Source organism: Rhyacophila brunnea, unplaced genomic scaffold (genome assembly GCF_057557595.1).
Source record: "Rhyacophila brunnea isolate RB1 unplaced genomic scaffold, BYU_Rbru_1.0 scaffold_7, whole genome shotgun sequence".
In the NCBI taxonomy this organism is placed as follows: Eukaryota; Metazoa; Arthropoda; class Insecta; order Trichoptera; family Rhyacophilidae; genus Rhyacophila; species Rhyacophila brunnea.
Genome location: NW_028233339.1, coordinates 39,345,311 through 39,361,123, shown reverse-complemented (window position 1 = coordinate 39,361,123; position 15,813 = coordinate 39,345,311). Strand labels below are relative to the sequence as shown.

General features: G+C 34.0%; 1 protein-coding gene across 1 annotated transcript in view; it reads right to left on the bottom strand.

Annotated features, from left to right (window-relative positions):
* The window catches only part of Elk (Eag-like K[+] channel), a 475,602-nt gene continuing 459,789 nt past the window's right edge, over window positions 1–15,813 (bottom strand). The window contains exons 10-16 of the mRNA XM_085958147.1: window positions 9,898–10,097; window positions 8,242–8,491; window positions 6,945–7,102; window positions 5,803–5,946; window positions 4,454–4,611; window positions 2,490–2,724; window positions 1–1,152 (exon numbers count right to left, since the gene is read on the bottom strand). Coding sequence (XP_085814273.1) covers window positions 475–1,152; window positions 2,490–2,724; window positions 4,454–4,611; window positions 5,803–5,946; window positions 6,945–7,102; window positions 8,242–8,491; window positions 9,898–10,097 — 1,823 coding nt within the window. The 3' untranslated portion in view covers window positions 1–474. The remainder of the gene's footprint in view (window positions 1,153–2,489; window positions 2,725–4,453; window positions 4,612–5,802; window positions 5,947–6,944; window positions 7,103–8,241; window positions 8,492–9,897; window positions 10,098–15,813) is intronic.

The window sequence follows — 15,813 nt, the reverse complement described above, 5'->3', positions numbered from 1 at the left end:
TTTATCTGAAAATAATGACCTCCACACGTGAATATTTTTTTGAAAGACCATCGTTTAATTGTTCATATAGAGGAGGTTTCTTTCGAGGCACTACACTTTTAAACATCACATTGATATGCTTTCATCGACCAGCGACAAGATGTTGTGAATAGAATCAACATTATCGAAAATAATTGATATTTTTTTCACATTTCTTTACATAATATACATTTAGAAGTTTAACTTAGAATAGATAATTATAATTCCCTAAACTTTCCATAAACAATACATTTTTTTATTCTCTGCCTATCGGGCGAACACATTAACACTGTTTTATCATAATTATTTTATTGATGACGTAATAATATTTACATTTCGAACAACATCAAAAAGAAAATTATAACGATACAACCATAGATTTTAAGAAACTGTCATTATTTATGGGTAATTATTAGGAAAACGAATAAAATTTACTGATAATAATTAGTGACTTATTCAACTCTCAGACGGGTGAAATTTTAAACTACGCGTGGCTGGAATGGTAACAGTATTTGGTAGAAGTTTTTCAGACTCTCCATCTAAATCACCTGCCGAATACCGATGCTTTCGAATATTAGGATTCTTTTTTTCGCGGGAATTTTCCCTTCTGAATTCGCCTGTTTTCTTTTTCGTATCCGTGTCTAATTTTTCATAACTTAATTTCATAACAGGATTAAAACTACTGGAGATATCTTCGGAAGAAGTCTGGACGCTCGAAGCTTCCTGAATTGTACTAAGTGGCTGTATGTCGTTATTCTCCATTTCGATTATGCTGCAAAGTGTTCGCCTTGTGTCGTCTATCATTGGAGAAGTAAACTCTGATGGATCGAGGCCGAGAAGTAACATAACTGTAGTAGGGTTTTCAGCGATATATTGCGTGACTGAAGGGATCAGAAACAGGTCATCGCTTTCAGTTTGCGTGGATCTATTAACACGGAGGCCATGACCGTCTTGAGCACCGGCGCGTTCGTCTTCCCAGCAAAACATTTCTGGTGGATGAGAGGAGCTTCTTGCGAGGGGTGCTCCGATTGCGCCGACCACGCCGTGTGCCCATTGTAGATTGGGATTGGAATGTGCTGCGTGCCAGTGCATCGGTGTTGTCATCTCTTGGAGAGCCTGTATAGCGTTTCTGACCTGAAATCATAAATTTATAGTTTTGAAAGGACGAAAAGAAAAATAATTCGACAGTAGTAATAGGCCTAGACTCGCAGACATTTAACCAGAATCGATTGTCTTGAGTAACCGCTGACTTTAAATACGAGTAGTAATTACACGGAACGATCCAGCTACCAACTTAACTACCCGACTCCAGGATAACCCGTTGTATGTGCGCCTGGTGTTAAGATTTATTTACCAGGACCAGACTGATATAAGAACATTTTGCATTAGTGTTATATACTTATTTAGATATGCGTAAACAGAGACATTTGCATAATACAATTGTTTGAAGTTTAATCACAAATATGTATGTATTCACTTAAAATAGAGAAATATACTAATGTTTGATAAGCTCCCCTTTTCAACTGTTTTGTACCTATAGATGGTTTTAAAAAGAGATTATTCAAAAAATATTTATCGAATTTTGAATAATAAATATACCAATAAATTTAAAGTATCCATTGGTATGAAACCAGTCATGGATGTATTAGATTTATATATAATAGTAATCTGATGGCATAGCTCGGAGGACCAAACGAATTCCTCACATTTAAAAAATGCCGAGTTTAACTTAAAATTCATATTCAGTATCATAACATGCCCAAACTAAAAATCAAGAAAATCAGACGATAAATAATATAGTATGTGAATAGTTTTTTTCTGCCATTCGGGCTCATAGATAAATTTTGTAGTGATTTTAATAAATACCTTTGTGATATGCCCATTTATTTTATTATTTTTCAATTTGTGCATGAGTCGGAGTATGGACCTAGTAGGTTGAGCAAGTGGCTGACATCCATTTCTCGTAAAAAATAAATATGTTAATACAAACCTCCACTCTGTGGAGGGCCACATGATCTTATTAGATCGGATATGGTCAAAGAAGAAAGACTTTAGTGAAGTTACTGCCAAAAGTAGGTAAATCTCGAAATCATGTTATGGAATAATTATTGTAATTTTAAAATTTGACACGCCTTCTAAAATCGGCCATAATACTATTTTTTTGTGCTTTGTGTGCGTGTTATAATATATTGGATGACCTTATTTTTATGTAGCATACATATTTATATATAGACACATAATCCGTTGTTAACTCTAAATACCCAAATTCAGACTTACCAACTTTTGGCAGTAACCCCTTTATTTTATTGTGCGAAAGTTAATGCTTTCATACAATAGTGCATATTATTTTAAGCTATGCTTACGTATATAACTACTGCGCTACGTTAATAATTATTGTGGAATACGTACCTATTAATAAAACAGCTAATAAGTAACATTTTAACGTGTTCTAATAATAAAGATCGGTTCACCTCCATGCTCAAAGTTGCCACATCATGGTGAAGACTGGAGACTTGAGTATCAAGCCTTTCCACGGATGATCTCGTATTATGGACCTCCAGATTCAGACCTTCGAGAGAATCTGCTCTTTGAGGAGGCGCAACCACGACAGACCTCTGCCGCTCCACTCTTTCTCGTATCTCTCGATGACTCGCTGCACCGGGTCCGCTTGCTGACCTGGATCTCCCTCGCAACTCTTCGATTCTGCTAATATATGGCCAATACAATTATAAAAGAGTCTTTTGTAAACAGTATTTTATAATCTCTGAATGACATTCGAGTGGAGGTAGTTACGCAAAAACGTACAAACCCATTTTCTTTAATTTATTAAATTTCTCTTCGGGTCGACAACAGTATATTCTACAATTTACACAATTCAAAAATGTACCTAGTAGGTAAAACCTACTTATTGCTGATATTAATATTTAGATATCCAACATTATTTCATTTCAAATAAACTCATTTTTAGAGAGAAAGTACAATGCTGCATCATAAGACATTTTACTGGTTTTCAAATATTTCGAGACCGTCAGCACTTTTACGTCATGTAAGAAGTTATTATCGCGATAGTTTAAAATACACACTATTTCTGCAAGTAAAACCATGCGTGTACAGGCGCTATGAGACTGTTTGATTGTAATATGGGGATTATAATATTAGTAAAAATGTGGGTACCGTAGTTGTATTGACAAAAAAACGAAATAGGAATTTAATATGATGAAAAAACTTTGATTCAAGTTTTCTCGCTAATTTTTTCTAATGCTAGTTTAATATGTTTTTGTGTAAACGTCCATTGTTTATTTTGATATCAGCGGGTCTATTCAATACGCAAGGCCGCTAAAGTGATAGTATTTACGGCTAACTAGGGTAGGTTTGTATGGAGTTATTAGCACTTATTGTAACAATTACAATAAGTTAGTTGGTATTGTTGCAATAAATGCTATATTTTAATCTTAGACTATAGATACATCTAGATGCCACCCGTTGCATTGCTAAATGAAGCCGCATGCCTTGCGTTTGGCTTGTTAGCGAGCGAACGCATTCGTCTACAAATGTTCGAGACCATAGACCATTTCGCTAGTGCTCGCCCAAAGTGCTCGCACTAGACGCTCAGAATTAAAATATAATTTTCTATTTTTTTACGTTATATAGTATTTTTAAGCGGTCAAAATGCAACCATTAGATAAAGATAACCATAATTTAAGTTATTTTAAAGAAATACTAGGTCACTGATATTAAAATATATAATAAAATACAAATAAATTATCACGGACATGTATCAACTTACTTATGAAACGTAATACCATCTTCTTGCTTATCAGTACGGCTACCACATTTTAAGACAACACACAGAACCATCTTTTCTACTTAATTAACCAAAAATATTTACCACTGACTTTATGACTTTTGTGTTTAACACAAAAAATATCAATTTTAGCAACACGAGCTCGCAAGACATCGACGCTATGTGAAGCGTTTCGCCCCAATTTGATGGCGATACTTTTGGAAACTGGCTTGTAGCTAGTAGACCTTTTATCTTACTCTAGCGTGTGTCGCAGAGATTGTAAGGGTGCCGAATACTTTCTCACTCGCACTCATGCATCGTTTTTGTTCAGGCCTTGATTTTAACAGTGCGTCTCTTGGCTGTGATAAAATTTAGAGCGAGAGCGAGAGAGACAGTTTTGACTGATGAGACGGCTTATTTATTGTAACAATTATAATACCTCAATACATAATGTAATTATGTAATACATACTATCACTTTAGCGGCCTTGTGTATAGAATAGACCCGCTGGTCGATGTAATGTAAATGTTATCTCAATGTATGGAAGTGTTGGATAATCAAATGAATTATTATTCGAAATCTGTATTTTAGATTTATTTTATGTTGTCCCAAAAATGGTTCTTATCAAATATATACAAAAATATATCAAACCTTGCACCAAGTTTCGGATGTCGTGGACTTCCTGTGGTCTGGTGCAGGGGAGATTTCTTGGCTGGTGAAAGTGGCGTGTTTTCGTCAGGAGCATTTTCGTCGTCTTCTGATATAGATGGTAGTGTTAATGTTGGAATGCCATTACCTTCCGATTCAGCCTTGAAATTAGATATGAGTATTAGTAACAGGTAAATGTAGTTCACAAAAAATGCATACATAAATAAATGGCACAAATAAATTACACAAGTAAATTCACGATGGCCGCGTAGCTTAAGCGCCGGTCTATAGTGTCAAGGGTCCCAGGTTCGAATCCTGGGTCTGTCAAGTATACATATTGTTTTTCAATTTGTGTATGAGCCAGAGTATGAATGGACCTAATAGGTTAAACAAGTGGCTGACATCCATTTCTCGTAAAAATAAAATCTGTTAATACAAACCTCCACTCTGTGGATGCCCATATGATCCTTTTAGGATTGGACATGGTCGAAAAAAAATGGAATCAATTATTGGAAGAAGATTTAACATCATTGGGCATATCGCATAAACAATGTTACATATCCAGGGCTCGAAATGGACCGGAACGCACCGGAGCGCCGTTCCTGTTCGTGAAATCGGTAAAATTATCGCTCCGTCTCGTGGAATAAATAATTTGACCGTCTGAGCTAGATATGCCATAAAATAGAAAATCTAACACACTTATTTTTATGAAAAAAAAACACATAAACTTTGATAACTTTACTATGTAAAAATCTTCAGAAAACTCTCGAGCGCTCCGGTTCGTAAATTTTTCCATTTCGAGCGCTGTACATATCACAATATCCCGCTCGCATAACATATGTATCCACTTGGTAAGTAGAAGGTTTCGAGTTTGAGTCCCGGGTCTTCAAAGTTCAGATGTTATGATCCAGAACATGGACCTAAAGAGTTGAGCTAAGTGAAAAGTGGCTAACATTCATTTCTCGTAAAAAGAGTTACAAACCCTCTTCGTGAAGCGGCCAAGATCGACATTGGATCCCTAATATTCAGCGGATTCGGATCAGATTAGTACGACCGCGTTACAAACAATCAAGCAAGTGAGCAGATACGTCAGCCATCGGTGATTGAACTAGTCACGAAGATACCCTTCACGTGGCTTGGACATGTGTTCTGGATGCCGCCAGATAGTGCGACACTCCCTACTTGTTGTACAGCCTCAAGGTTTCTTTGACTGTGGGCAAACCTCCCTCATGCTGCAGTAGAGCTACATGTTGCAGGTTCACATGGCTGGAGGCGTGATGCATGGCTATACTCTGTGCTTGCCCAATGCTCGTAACATGGTGAATTAAGTACCAAAGTAATATGTGTTTTACCTCCGCTTCGTAGCCTTCTCGTAGATTGTATGTGAGGTCATGCTGTATGTCATTCAGAAACTCTTGCTGATATTCTGGATAGAGTCGTAACACGTCTGCCAACCCTCCCATATGAATGCATTTTAAATCACAGTATGTAAGAGCCTGCAAGAAATTGGTTACTTCATTAATTTTAAAAGGAAAATAATGAAACTGATATTATTTGGTGACACTCCAAAAGCAGAAGCAAAAACTATCGGAATATGGTAAACAATTACATACTTATATAAAAAAAATGCATATTTATACAGTGATCAATATTCCATAATATACCAACAGTGCTATTCTAAGTTAGCACGGTAACAGGTTTCCGCTATTTTTATTACTCCAAAATAATATGGATATCACTCGTAGTAATTCCATAAACGTGTCGGTTAATAATGGTTAATACGCCACACTGCGTCTTACTTGATTCTAATCGGATACATTTGAGATCAAATACGACGTTTTAACCGTGTTACTTAACGATATTTGACAGCACGTAGTTAACGCGGTATTAGGCGGCAATGTTAAAAAATATGCCTGATAGTAAAGTTAACTTCACGGGATAATTAAGTGACACATTTGCTTTTGAAGTTTAGTGGTACATTACAGTTGCAGTGGGTATAATATTAAATAATAACGTAATTTTATATAAATGATATTCAGTTTAATCTCTCCGCCGGCTGAGTTTCCCTATATGTATGTCCAATATTAAATAACAGCAAAACTGAGTAACCGCCACTGGAGTCCTTGATTCTAGACAAATTAAAAAATATATGGAAATAAACGACTTCCATGTTTTTATTTTTCTCCTACCAAATAGCGTCTTCTCATACCCCTTCTGCATATTTTTGTCTAAGATAACCTTTTCATATTTTTCTCAAGACTGCGATGTTTATTCTAAGATTAATATCCTTTACCAACCTCCGGTGTTCGTTATGCAAACATCAAGAAAAAAAAATATTGAACATATTAATATGACTGATTCGATGTATTATAATGAATTTGGGTTCGTTTATCTCAAGACCCAGGATATACGAAATGCGTTTTAATTATTAGTAATTAGGGCGGGAATTTAATTAGGGTTGTTTATGGTAATTGTTTTTAAAAATGGAACTTACCTTGACATCGCTGCTTGACTTTACAATAACATCGGGGTTCTGGTTCATAGTGTTCTGTTGACCGCCAGATCCGCCGCCTAATTGCCCGTTGTTGGTGTTGTGCGAGCCACTAAACTGTATGTGAGCATTTATATCACTTCCCACCAAATCGCCTTTACCTGATGATCAAACATAATAATATAATCAACAATAAAATCATTGTTATCGATCTGTTAATCTTGCGAGAGGTTTAGAATTAGTCACTAGTGTAGTGTTTCACATGTGTTGAAAACTAGCCAGCACACATGTTTTCATATTTAATGATTTCCGATTTTAAAAAATCAGAATGTTTCGATATTATAGTCTATTTGACGTATTACAAATCCAAAAATTGTGAGTAGCGCAACGTGGAATGGAAAGGTGTATGTTGCGCATAACGCGGAAAGACCACAACATAAAACAATGGACGAGTAGTAGACAGGAGTACGCAATGTGAGTGACGTCACTAAGCAGATTAAATGGTAATGGGCTGGACATTTCACTGGGCGAGTGGACAACCGCTGGACAAACGCCGTCATACAATGGTACCCAAGGGGCTCTAAAAGCCCTAAAACCCGCTGTATAGATGAACTCATAAAGTTTGGTGCGAAAAACTAGGGACTAAGAAGAGTGGAGAGAGCTGAGAGTCCAGCAGTGGATCGACCCCGGCCAATGATGATGATGATACTATCGTACATAATATTCGGATTAAAATTATGGTATGGTTGGTAACATTTGGCAAATCAACCAAACAATTTATACATTTTCCTCACTTAAAATCGTTTGCATAATATCACTAATGTTATGCATACCACAGTTTGGGAAACGCTGTAAAACTATTCACAAGCTATGCGTGAGACAATAACATCCATTGTATAAATACAATGTTAGAAATAGGCTATGTTATGTTATATCTTTTACATTTTTACAATGATAATTGATAATAAACAAACACTATACAAATAATAATAAAAAATATACGTAACCTATTATAGTATTGTTTAAAAATAATTTCATTCAATATACTATGGTATTTCACTATAAACTGTAGACACTTTATAGACTATAGAGCATCGATAGATTAATTGGTATAGATTGAGACGGATGCGTATTCAAGTCCCATTATTGTTGTTGATTTTATAAAATTATAAATGTACGTTTTTGAAATCGTTCCAAACAAATCTTGTTCAATAAATGTATTTAAGAAGAAAAGAAACTGTAAGAAGTAGAGTATTGTTACTATTAGAATGGAACTGTTCATAAATCTATATGTACACACCTAAAATAGCAACGACCATATCGTTCTGCATAACTTCCATAGATCCGTTGCATATGTAATATATGTAAGACAAAGCATCCCCTTTGTGCACCATATATTCCCCGGGAGCGCAGAAGTTGGCACGGATGTGCAGGGAGAGGAGCTTGAGGCATCCCTGAGAGGCGGCCTCGAAGATAGGCAGCTGCAGGATCTCGCGGTGCAGGTGCATGGAAACATCTCCCCTCAACTCCTCCGGGAACTCTTTCAGGGTCTGTAACAAAACAAAGCCAATAAATAAACTGGTTATCTCCCTCTATTGCGTCATAATTAATTAATAAACATTGCTATCGTAAAGGCGAACGATTACTTTAACTTTGCAACCATTTTGTGACTTTATTGAACTTTGAAAACTTCGCCTTAATTGAAAACTGGGATTATATTTATATATATTATATACGATTATGTATGAGTTGCATAAAAGCGAATATAAATATATACATATTTTATTATTTACAACTATCAACAGTGGCATGTTTAGTAACGTAGATATCAGTATGGCTTTGGTAAAATAGACCCTATTTAAATCATCCAAGGAATCGATTGCGTCATTTGCGTATAAGAAAATCGGCTCTGGCTGTCAATGAAAAACGTTGTAGTGTTATTTTAAGTAATTAGTTATGGTGATCACATATTTTTTTAAATCACAAATCAACATTTTATGGACGGATAATTTCGATCCCTCCTTAGATTCATAACTTCCAACTCCTGACTCCCCTTCTCGGCAAAGTTTCAGTACAAGGGCACAGAAGACACTTCATGTCATTAAAGATAAATGACGGCAGAGCAAGTCAAGATTCTTTTTATTTTCTAAAACTCTTTCTTTAAGCACTAAGGTGCATGGTTGCTAAATCAGTCCCGTGCAGCATCGCTTCGGGACAAGAAAGTGTGGCACTAAAATCTTTTCATTCTGACACGTTTATAGCGTCATGGAAGGCGGACGTGCACAAACTGCGGCTGCAAATACATGGCAGGTGGAGATGGGGGAACTCAAATCATTGATGAATTAAACATGTCCATGTGGCGGAGAACTACACGATACAAACTACATCTTCTGGAAATGTCCGAGAATATCCTCCGAAAGGGATGAAATGATCAAGTCGGTCCAACTAGCTGTTAAATCCATAGATGGGTCCGACTTGGTCGTACAAAAGCCAATTTTGTTGCGTTTAAGAAAATGATGACGTCTTCTTGTGGGTGTGAAGATCTCTTCACATAATTATGAATTTCTGAATTGTTTTAGCTTCATTTCGAATATTATATACCTATTTAATTAATTAGAATAATTTATTTGTGTTAGTTTTCTGTGTTCATATCTCCAAAGGGCATCTTTTTATTAAATTTTGTCACTGTAAACCCAATCAAAGCACACGCAAGTGCGTGGCGACCTCTGTATGTCGCTATCTGCATTACACAGTCATCCTGTCAAAATATTGTAACGCAAAATATAGAAAATATAATTTCAATTGAAGATTCAAATTTTTAGATTCTATTTTTTTTAAAACCTACAGTATCTGTGCATTAACTCATCGGTGTATTCAGGGTTCGTATTTTATGGATCGCGTTCCCTACGAATACGAACGTGTTACTAAACATCTCATGGCGTGTCGTTATATTTACCTCGTGCATATCGATCCCGTGGTTGAGGGACCACATCGTCTGAAAGTAATCCTGCATGCGCTGCTTCAGCTCCTTGGGGATTTGGTGGAGGATGAGAAAATCCTTCAGGTCTCTCCATTTGCTTTGGTATTGAGACCGTCTCGAGTACATGCGCTGTATTATGGCGGTCACGTTACCGAACACAACAGCATGCATTAAAGCTGAAAACAGAAACATAATAATATATTATTTGCTGATTTTCGATATTCAACCGATTACCGATTTTCAACTGTTTATATTGGTGAAAGTAGGAGAAATATTTTCCGGACCCAAAGCAGAAATAAAAACCGTTAGGTAAGTACTTATAATACCCAGTACGCCAAAACGTCTAACGATATTTATAGGAAAATGTAGACTTATTAGTGGACTAAAAAAAAACAAAAATATGTTATAAATGACATATTATGGACTTGGTACGGATGAAAACTCAAGTATTCAAAGATTCGGCGTACGGTAGCAAATGAAATTTGTAAAGGCCAAATTTTACAGGCATATTCATGAAATGTTACTTTGGATCGTTCATTGGAGTCTGGCCAACATAGAATAATTGCTATTTTTTCTCAATTCTCAATCAAAAATCGAAATATCAAAAGTGTCACCGATGGCCAATTGAGTCATGCGCGAAAAATAGAAATAGTTCTATTTCACCCACGACTCTAGAGAACTAAAATGCTTTAAATTACTAAAAAAAAATCTTTTAAAAATACATAAAACTATGAATTATTAAAAAGTCTTGTTACAGAGTTTGAGAAAACTTCTTAAACTACATTTTAAATAACCATAAAATAATAATATTATGTAATATTAAGATGTATTCATTCAACGGACATAATTTAAAAATATCTTTTTTGAATTAAAAAAATGTTTTTATTGTTTTCAGATAAGTAGGTACCTACCTAAGTATTGATCATTTAAAATGAATATCAATAGTAAATTTCTACGTATTTTTAATTAATATGGATTATTGGATGAATAAACGAATGAAAGACAATAAACAACTGAAGGAAAATAATTATTTCGTGGGAAATTCCCGTCACTCTTAATAACCATTGGAATTACCAGAGAGGGTGCTTAGATTATTATAATTAACCCTCGATTAAGTGTAGTGCACAGTGAGGGTGTAACCGCGACGTCGTGTATAGGGTGATTATAGTGTTCACAGCTCTATTCTATGTTAGACAATTTGAGACTTAATTAACGCGTTTCCCGTACACAAACATTTACCCTGACATTTCTGATTAATTGAATGTCGCTTTATTCAAGTTTTTGATTTCAATACAAGTAGGTCACTTACACATACTCGGGTAATTTTGACCCCTCGAACTAACTTTATCTCGCAAGTTTTTTCATTGTTAATACATAAATTAGTAATAATATTATGGGTTTTGAGCGATGTTGTATTTAATTCAACAATACCCATGTTATTGATGACGCCAGCTATTCATTAAATAATTACAAGATAAAAAGAACTTTTTATATACAACGTTTTTAAATTTTCTGTTGAATTATTATGCTCAATATGCTCAAACTTGTACTTGATATGAAGTAAATAAAAAACAAACAAACAAACAAATATAGAATACTAAAATGCCATTTTAACATTTCATATTGATTTCCATAGTACCTAACGCACGTATATAATAATAATTTAGTTGATAGGACCCCAGACCCCTAGCAACCAATAATGGTATCGAAATAACTTTTTATACAAAACAGAATTAACTGAAAATGAATTCAATTCTACTAAAAGACGGCTAAAAGTATTAAAAGAATGCATTGGCATCGTGTTCTGATATATTCTAAAAGTTTTCAATGTCTAGCTAGTCGGGAAGTTAGTTAAAAATCGATTGAAAGATTTGTACCGGACAAACAACCACCGGATAAATAAAAATACGAGCTAATAAAAACGTTGTAAAATACCCACAAATTATCAGAATTTTTAAAACCATTATAATGGTGTACCTACCTGTTACCACATGAAGATCAATTTACTTTTATTAATGCTATTAATTATTTCACGTTATACAGAATTACATAATTATGTATGGAATTCGTAAATAGCATTATTTTTTTCTACCATACAGTAATTAAGAACAGGTCAATAAAAATTTAATACTACTATTTTTTTCCCTTTACTTCCGTTACTGTAATTGTCACCCGAGGTTATCCAGCCTATCGAAACTCTAAATATTTCACTAAATATGAACTTCGTCATCTTTATATTTCGGCTATTCTTAGAATCTATTATTTTAAAAATCGATACAGTAAATACATATAATTGATAGATACCTGTAATAAATTATAAATGTACATTGCATATAGAGCGTCGCATTCAACTACGAACAAAATATAGATCTAAAAGTATATGCGACAATGAAAGATATAGGTACTCAATTACTGCGAGAAAGAGATATCGTCGGTCTATCTTGTAAACCTCGTAAATCCAAATCAACTAATTGTTCAGGAGACAATAAAAACTGTCTAATTTTGGTTTTAAATGGAATTTCGAAATTTCAAAAATCCATTTGGTTACTTTTTAAATCAGCAACTGTATTCAGTAATTATTTTTAATAAATTTTCATTATACTTATTAAAAATAGCCTTTTTTGGATTTATGAGGTTTTCATACTTAGTGTATTTTGCCTTTTGATGGATTTAGAAGGTTTTCAGTCATAAAAACGAGTACTGTTTAAGACAATTGCAAATTAAGACACATTGTATAGTTTACAAAAATATCAAATGTAATGTTTAAACTTATTAACAATTTTACTTATATAGGTATATTTAAAAAAAATAATAAATGAACATGTTATTTTTTTTTTAATGTGGTAGATTATCGTAGTAATCGTGAAAATTTTTCGACAAAACAGTCTTCAGTTCTTGCAGATCATGATGTTTCCTTGGTTTGATTTTAAGACGACTGGCATGTAGAGGTGAAAGGTCAGCAAACTTTTTAGGTGTGACGTCCTTGTCCTTTTTGTGAGGCAATCAATGACATTATTAATGGACAACGCACTCAATACAGTAGCTAGCAAGTAAATTCACGCACAGCGACATTCGCACATGTATAGGTAGACGTCACGCAATTTCCATTATGCGATATCACGCATCGGGAATTGATAGCAATATCACCTTTATTGTAATGGCGTTAGAACAGTGTTTCTAGTGTCAATGTTCATTTGAGCGAACCCGTTTGAACCAAACCGTTCGGCAGACCCGACAAAAAGCATCAGGAATTTATAGCAATATCACCTTTATTGTAATGGCGTTAGAACAGATTATGCCATTCGGCACACCCGACAAAAAAGTGAGTGTCATTTTTATTCCCAGATGCTTCGTCCATATTAATGTCATTGGAGGCAATACACTCCAAGCATCTGAAAATCTTAATTTATACTGTATAGTGCCATTTGGTTCATATAATGATGCCCTTATATCAGTGACAACCGGATTACCAACTTTTTTTCCAGGACGAACACTTTTGATAAATTTAAAGTCAAATTTGTTGAAATCGTTGTGATACAGATATTCACTATAATATGGCTCTGGTTTCTTTCGAGCATTACGGCATTTATTCCGCAGGAACATTTATATCCTGTTTTTTTTCAGGTACCTTTCAATAGTAGAATGCATCGAATCAACTGACATTTGGGTGTGTCCTTTTTCTAATATCCTAATATCATTCATCATTGCAATATTCAATAGTGAATTTTCCATCGTCGAATTTCAATTTTGATATGTACAACCATCGCTATATAGGATTAGTTCTCTTCTGTCTGTTTCCGATAGAGATGGCAAAAACTTTTTTGATGCTTAACAGAACATGCTCCCATGCATGTTCTGTTTTTTTCCTTCCGAAATATTGCTCACCTCTTTCTATATTTGCCTTCTTTTTTTCACTTTTCCACTCGGACTTATCTGCCTTGCATTCATTTTTTTTCCTCCTTTTCCTTTAAGTGTCCGTACTGATTTCCTGTAACGAATCATCAGTATTGGAATAAGGAACTAAATAATGGCTTTTTCACGAGATTTTCATAGTTTGAAGATCTGTCAATAGTCTCGATTATATTGTTTCCTGATAATTTTGCTAGTTGGGGTCTCACACTTATATTGTAAGAAGCTTCGTGTCGTGAATCATTCATTAAAACATTGTCATCGCTAGAAATGACCTCATATGGCGATGAGAATGGAATAATATGTATGGTCTCATAATATTCCATTGGGATTATTTCTATATTATTTCCTTCCTTAGCAGCAGTTGTTTCAATTGTGTTATTTTTTATTTGTAGCATGCCCATAATTTTTTGAGCCCATGACATCTGAAAACAGATTAAACTTTGTAAATTTTGCATTCACGTAGTAAGTGGGTACTTGAATGTAATTTGATTTGTTTACTTTTCTAATTGGATGTGCTAATAAACTAAAAACCATTGAAAATAACCAAACATCATTAAATATGCATGTCATGAAATTCTAACCTGAAAAAAACGTTGTATTGTAAATGTAACATTGTGTGTATATTATGGGAAATCATTATAAATAAAACGCTTACCTTAATATTTAATCTATATTGTATCAATATAAATTAATTCCTCTCGTAATATGATACCCAAAGTATAGTTGTATAACGAAACAAGACGAAGGTAATGTAATACTCAAGACACTGTGACAGTTCTCCATACGAAATGGCGGGATTACGGTATTTACGAGGTTTGCAAATTTTATTGTTGTATGGACGCGATTTACGAGGTTTTTGTGGATTGATTTTTGAAATTATTAAACGAGATATGGATATAAGAGTTTAACACATTCGTAGATATTCAACCATTCTAACGTATTCGCTCAAAATCTCATTTTTGACCAAAACGGGATTTACGAGGTTTACAAGATAGACCGACGATATGATAATAAGGCGTAAGATCAAGATAGTATTATGGCTTTGGCTGTAAGAATGTATAGAATTAGGCTTTAATGCCTTTAATTATGTGAAACATTATTAGACTTATTTATATTGCCAACATAAGCATTTAATTTACCTACTGTAATATTGTCAATATTGTATTGTATGGTAACCTAAGGTGACACTACCGGAACGAACGGAATATATTAGTACCGAATGGGAATGTTAAATAAAATAAAACCCAATACGTAGTACTTTTTCTACATAATTTAATAATCATGTGGACCGATTTCATCCGCTTCAAAAAGGAACATGTCAACTGATTAAAAACATACAACCTTACAGCTATATAGACGAACTAAATTTCAATAACTATGTAGATATTATTATACATATCTGATAGATGGATTAAATTCTATTCATTCGTTTTTTACAGGGGTATACCAAATATAACTTTATTCTCAATATTAAAAATGACAATAATAATAACCATTTTACGGTACCTATTCAAATAGTTCATGAGATCATGCAATGTTAATTTCTAAAAATAATTACAAGATAAAAAGAACTTTTTATATACAACGTTTTTAAATTTTCTGTTGAATCATATAAACTTGACAATTCTATGTATTAATAAAAACTTTTTATTGTACTTGATAGAAATACTGAATAAATATAGAATATTGAAATGTCATTCTGACATTTCATATTGATTTCCAAGTAACGCACGTATATATTAATAATTTAGTTGCTAGGACCCCCTTTAGCAACCAACAGTAATAACTTTCCATACAAAACAGAATTAACTGAAAATGAATTCAATTCTGCTTAAAAATGGTTAAAAGTATTAAAAGAATGCATTGTCGTCGTGTTCTGATATATTCTAAAAGTTTAAAATGTCTAGTTAGTCGTGAAGTTAGTTAAAAATCTTCAATCGTCAAATACAAATCTTGGAAAAACAAGAAAAAATATGTGCT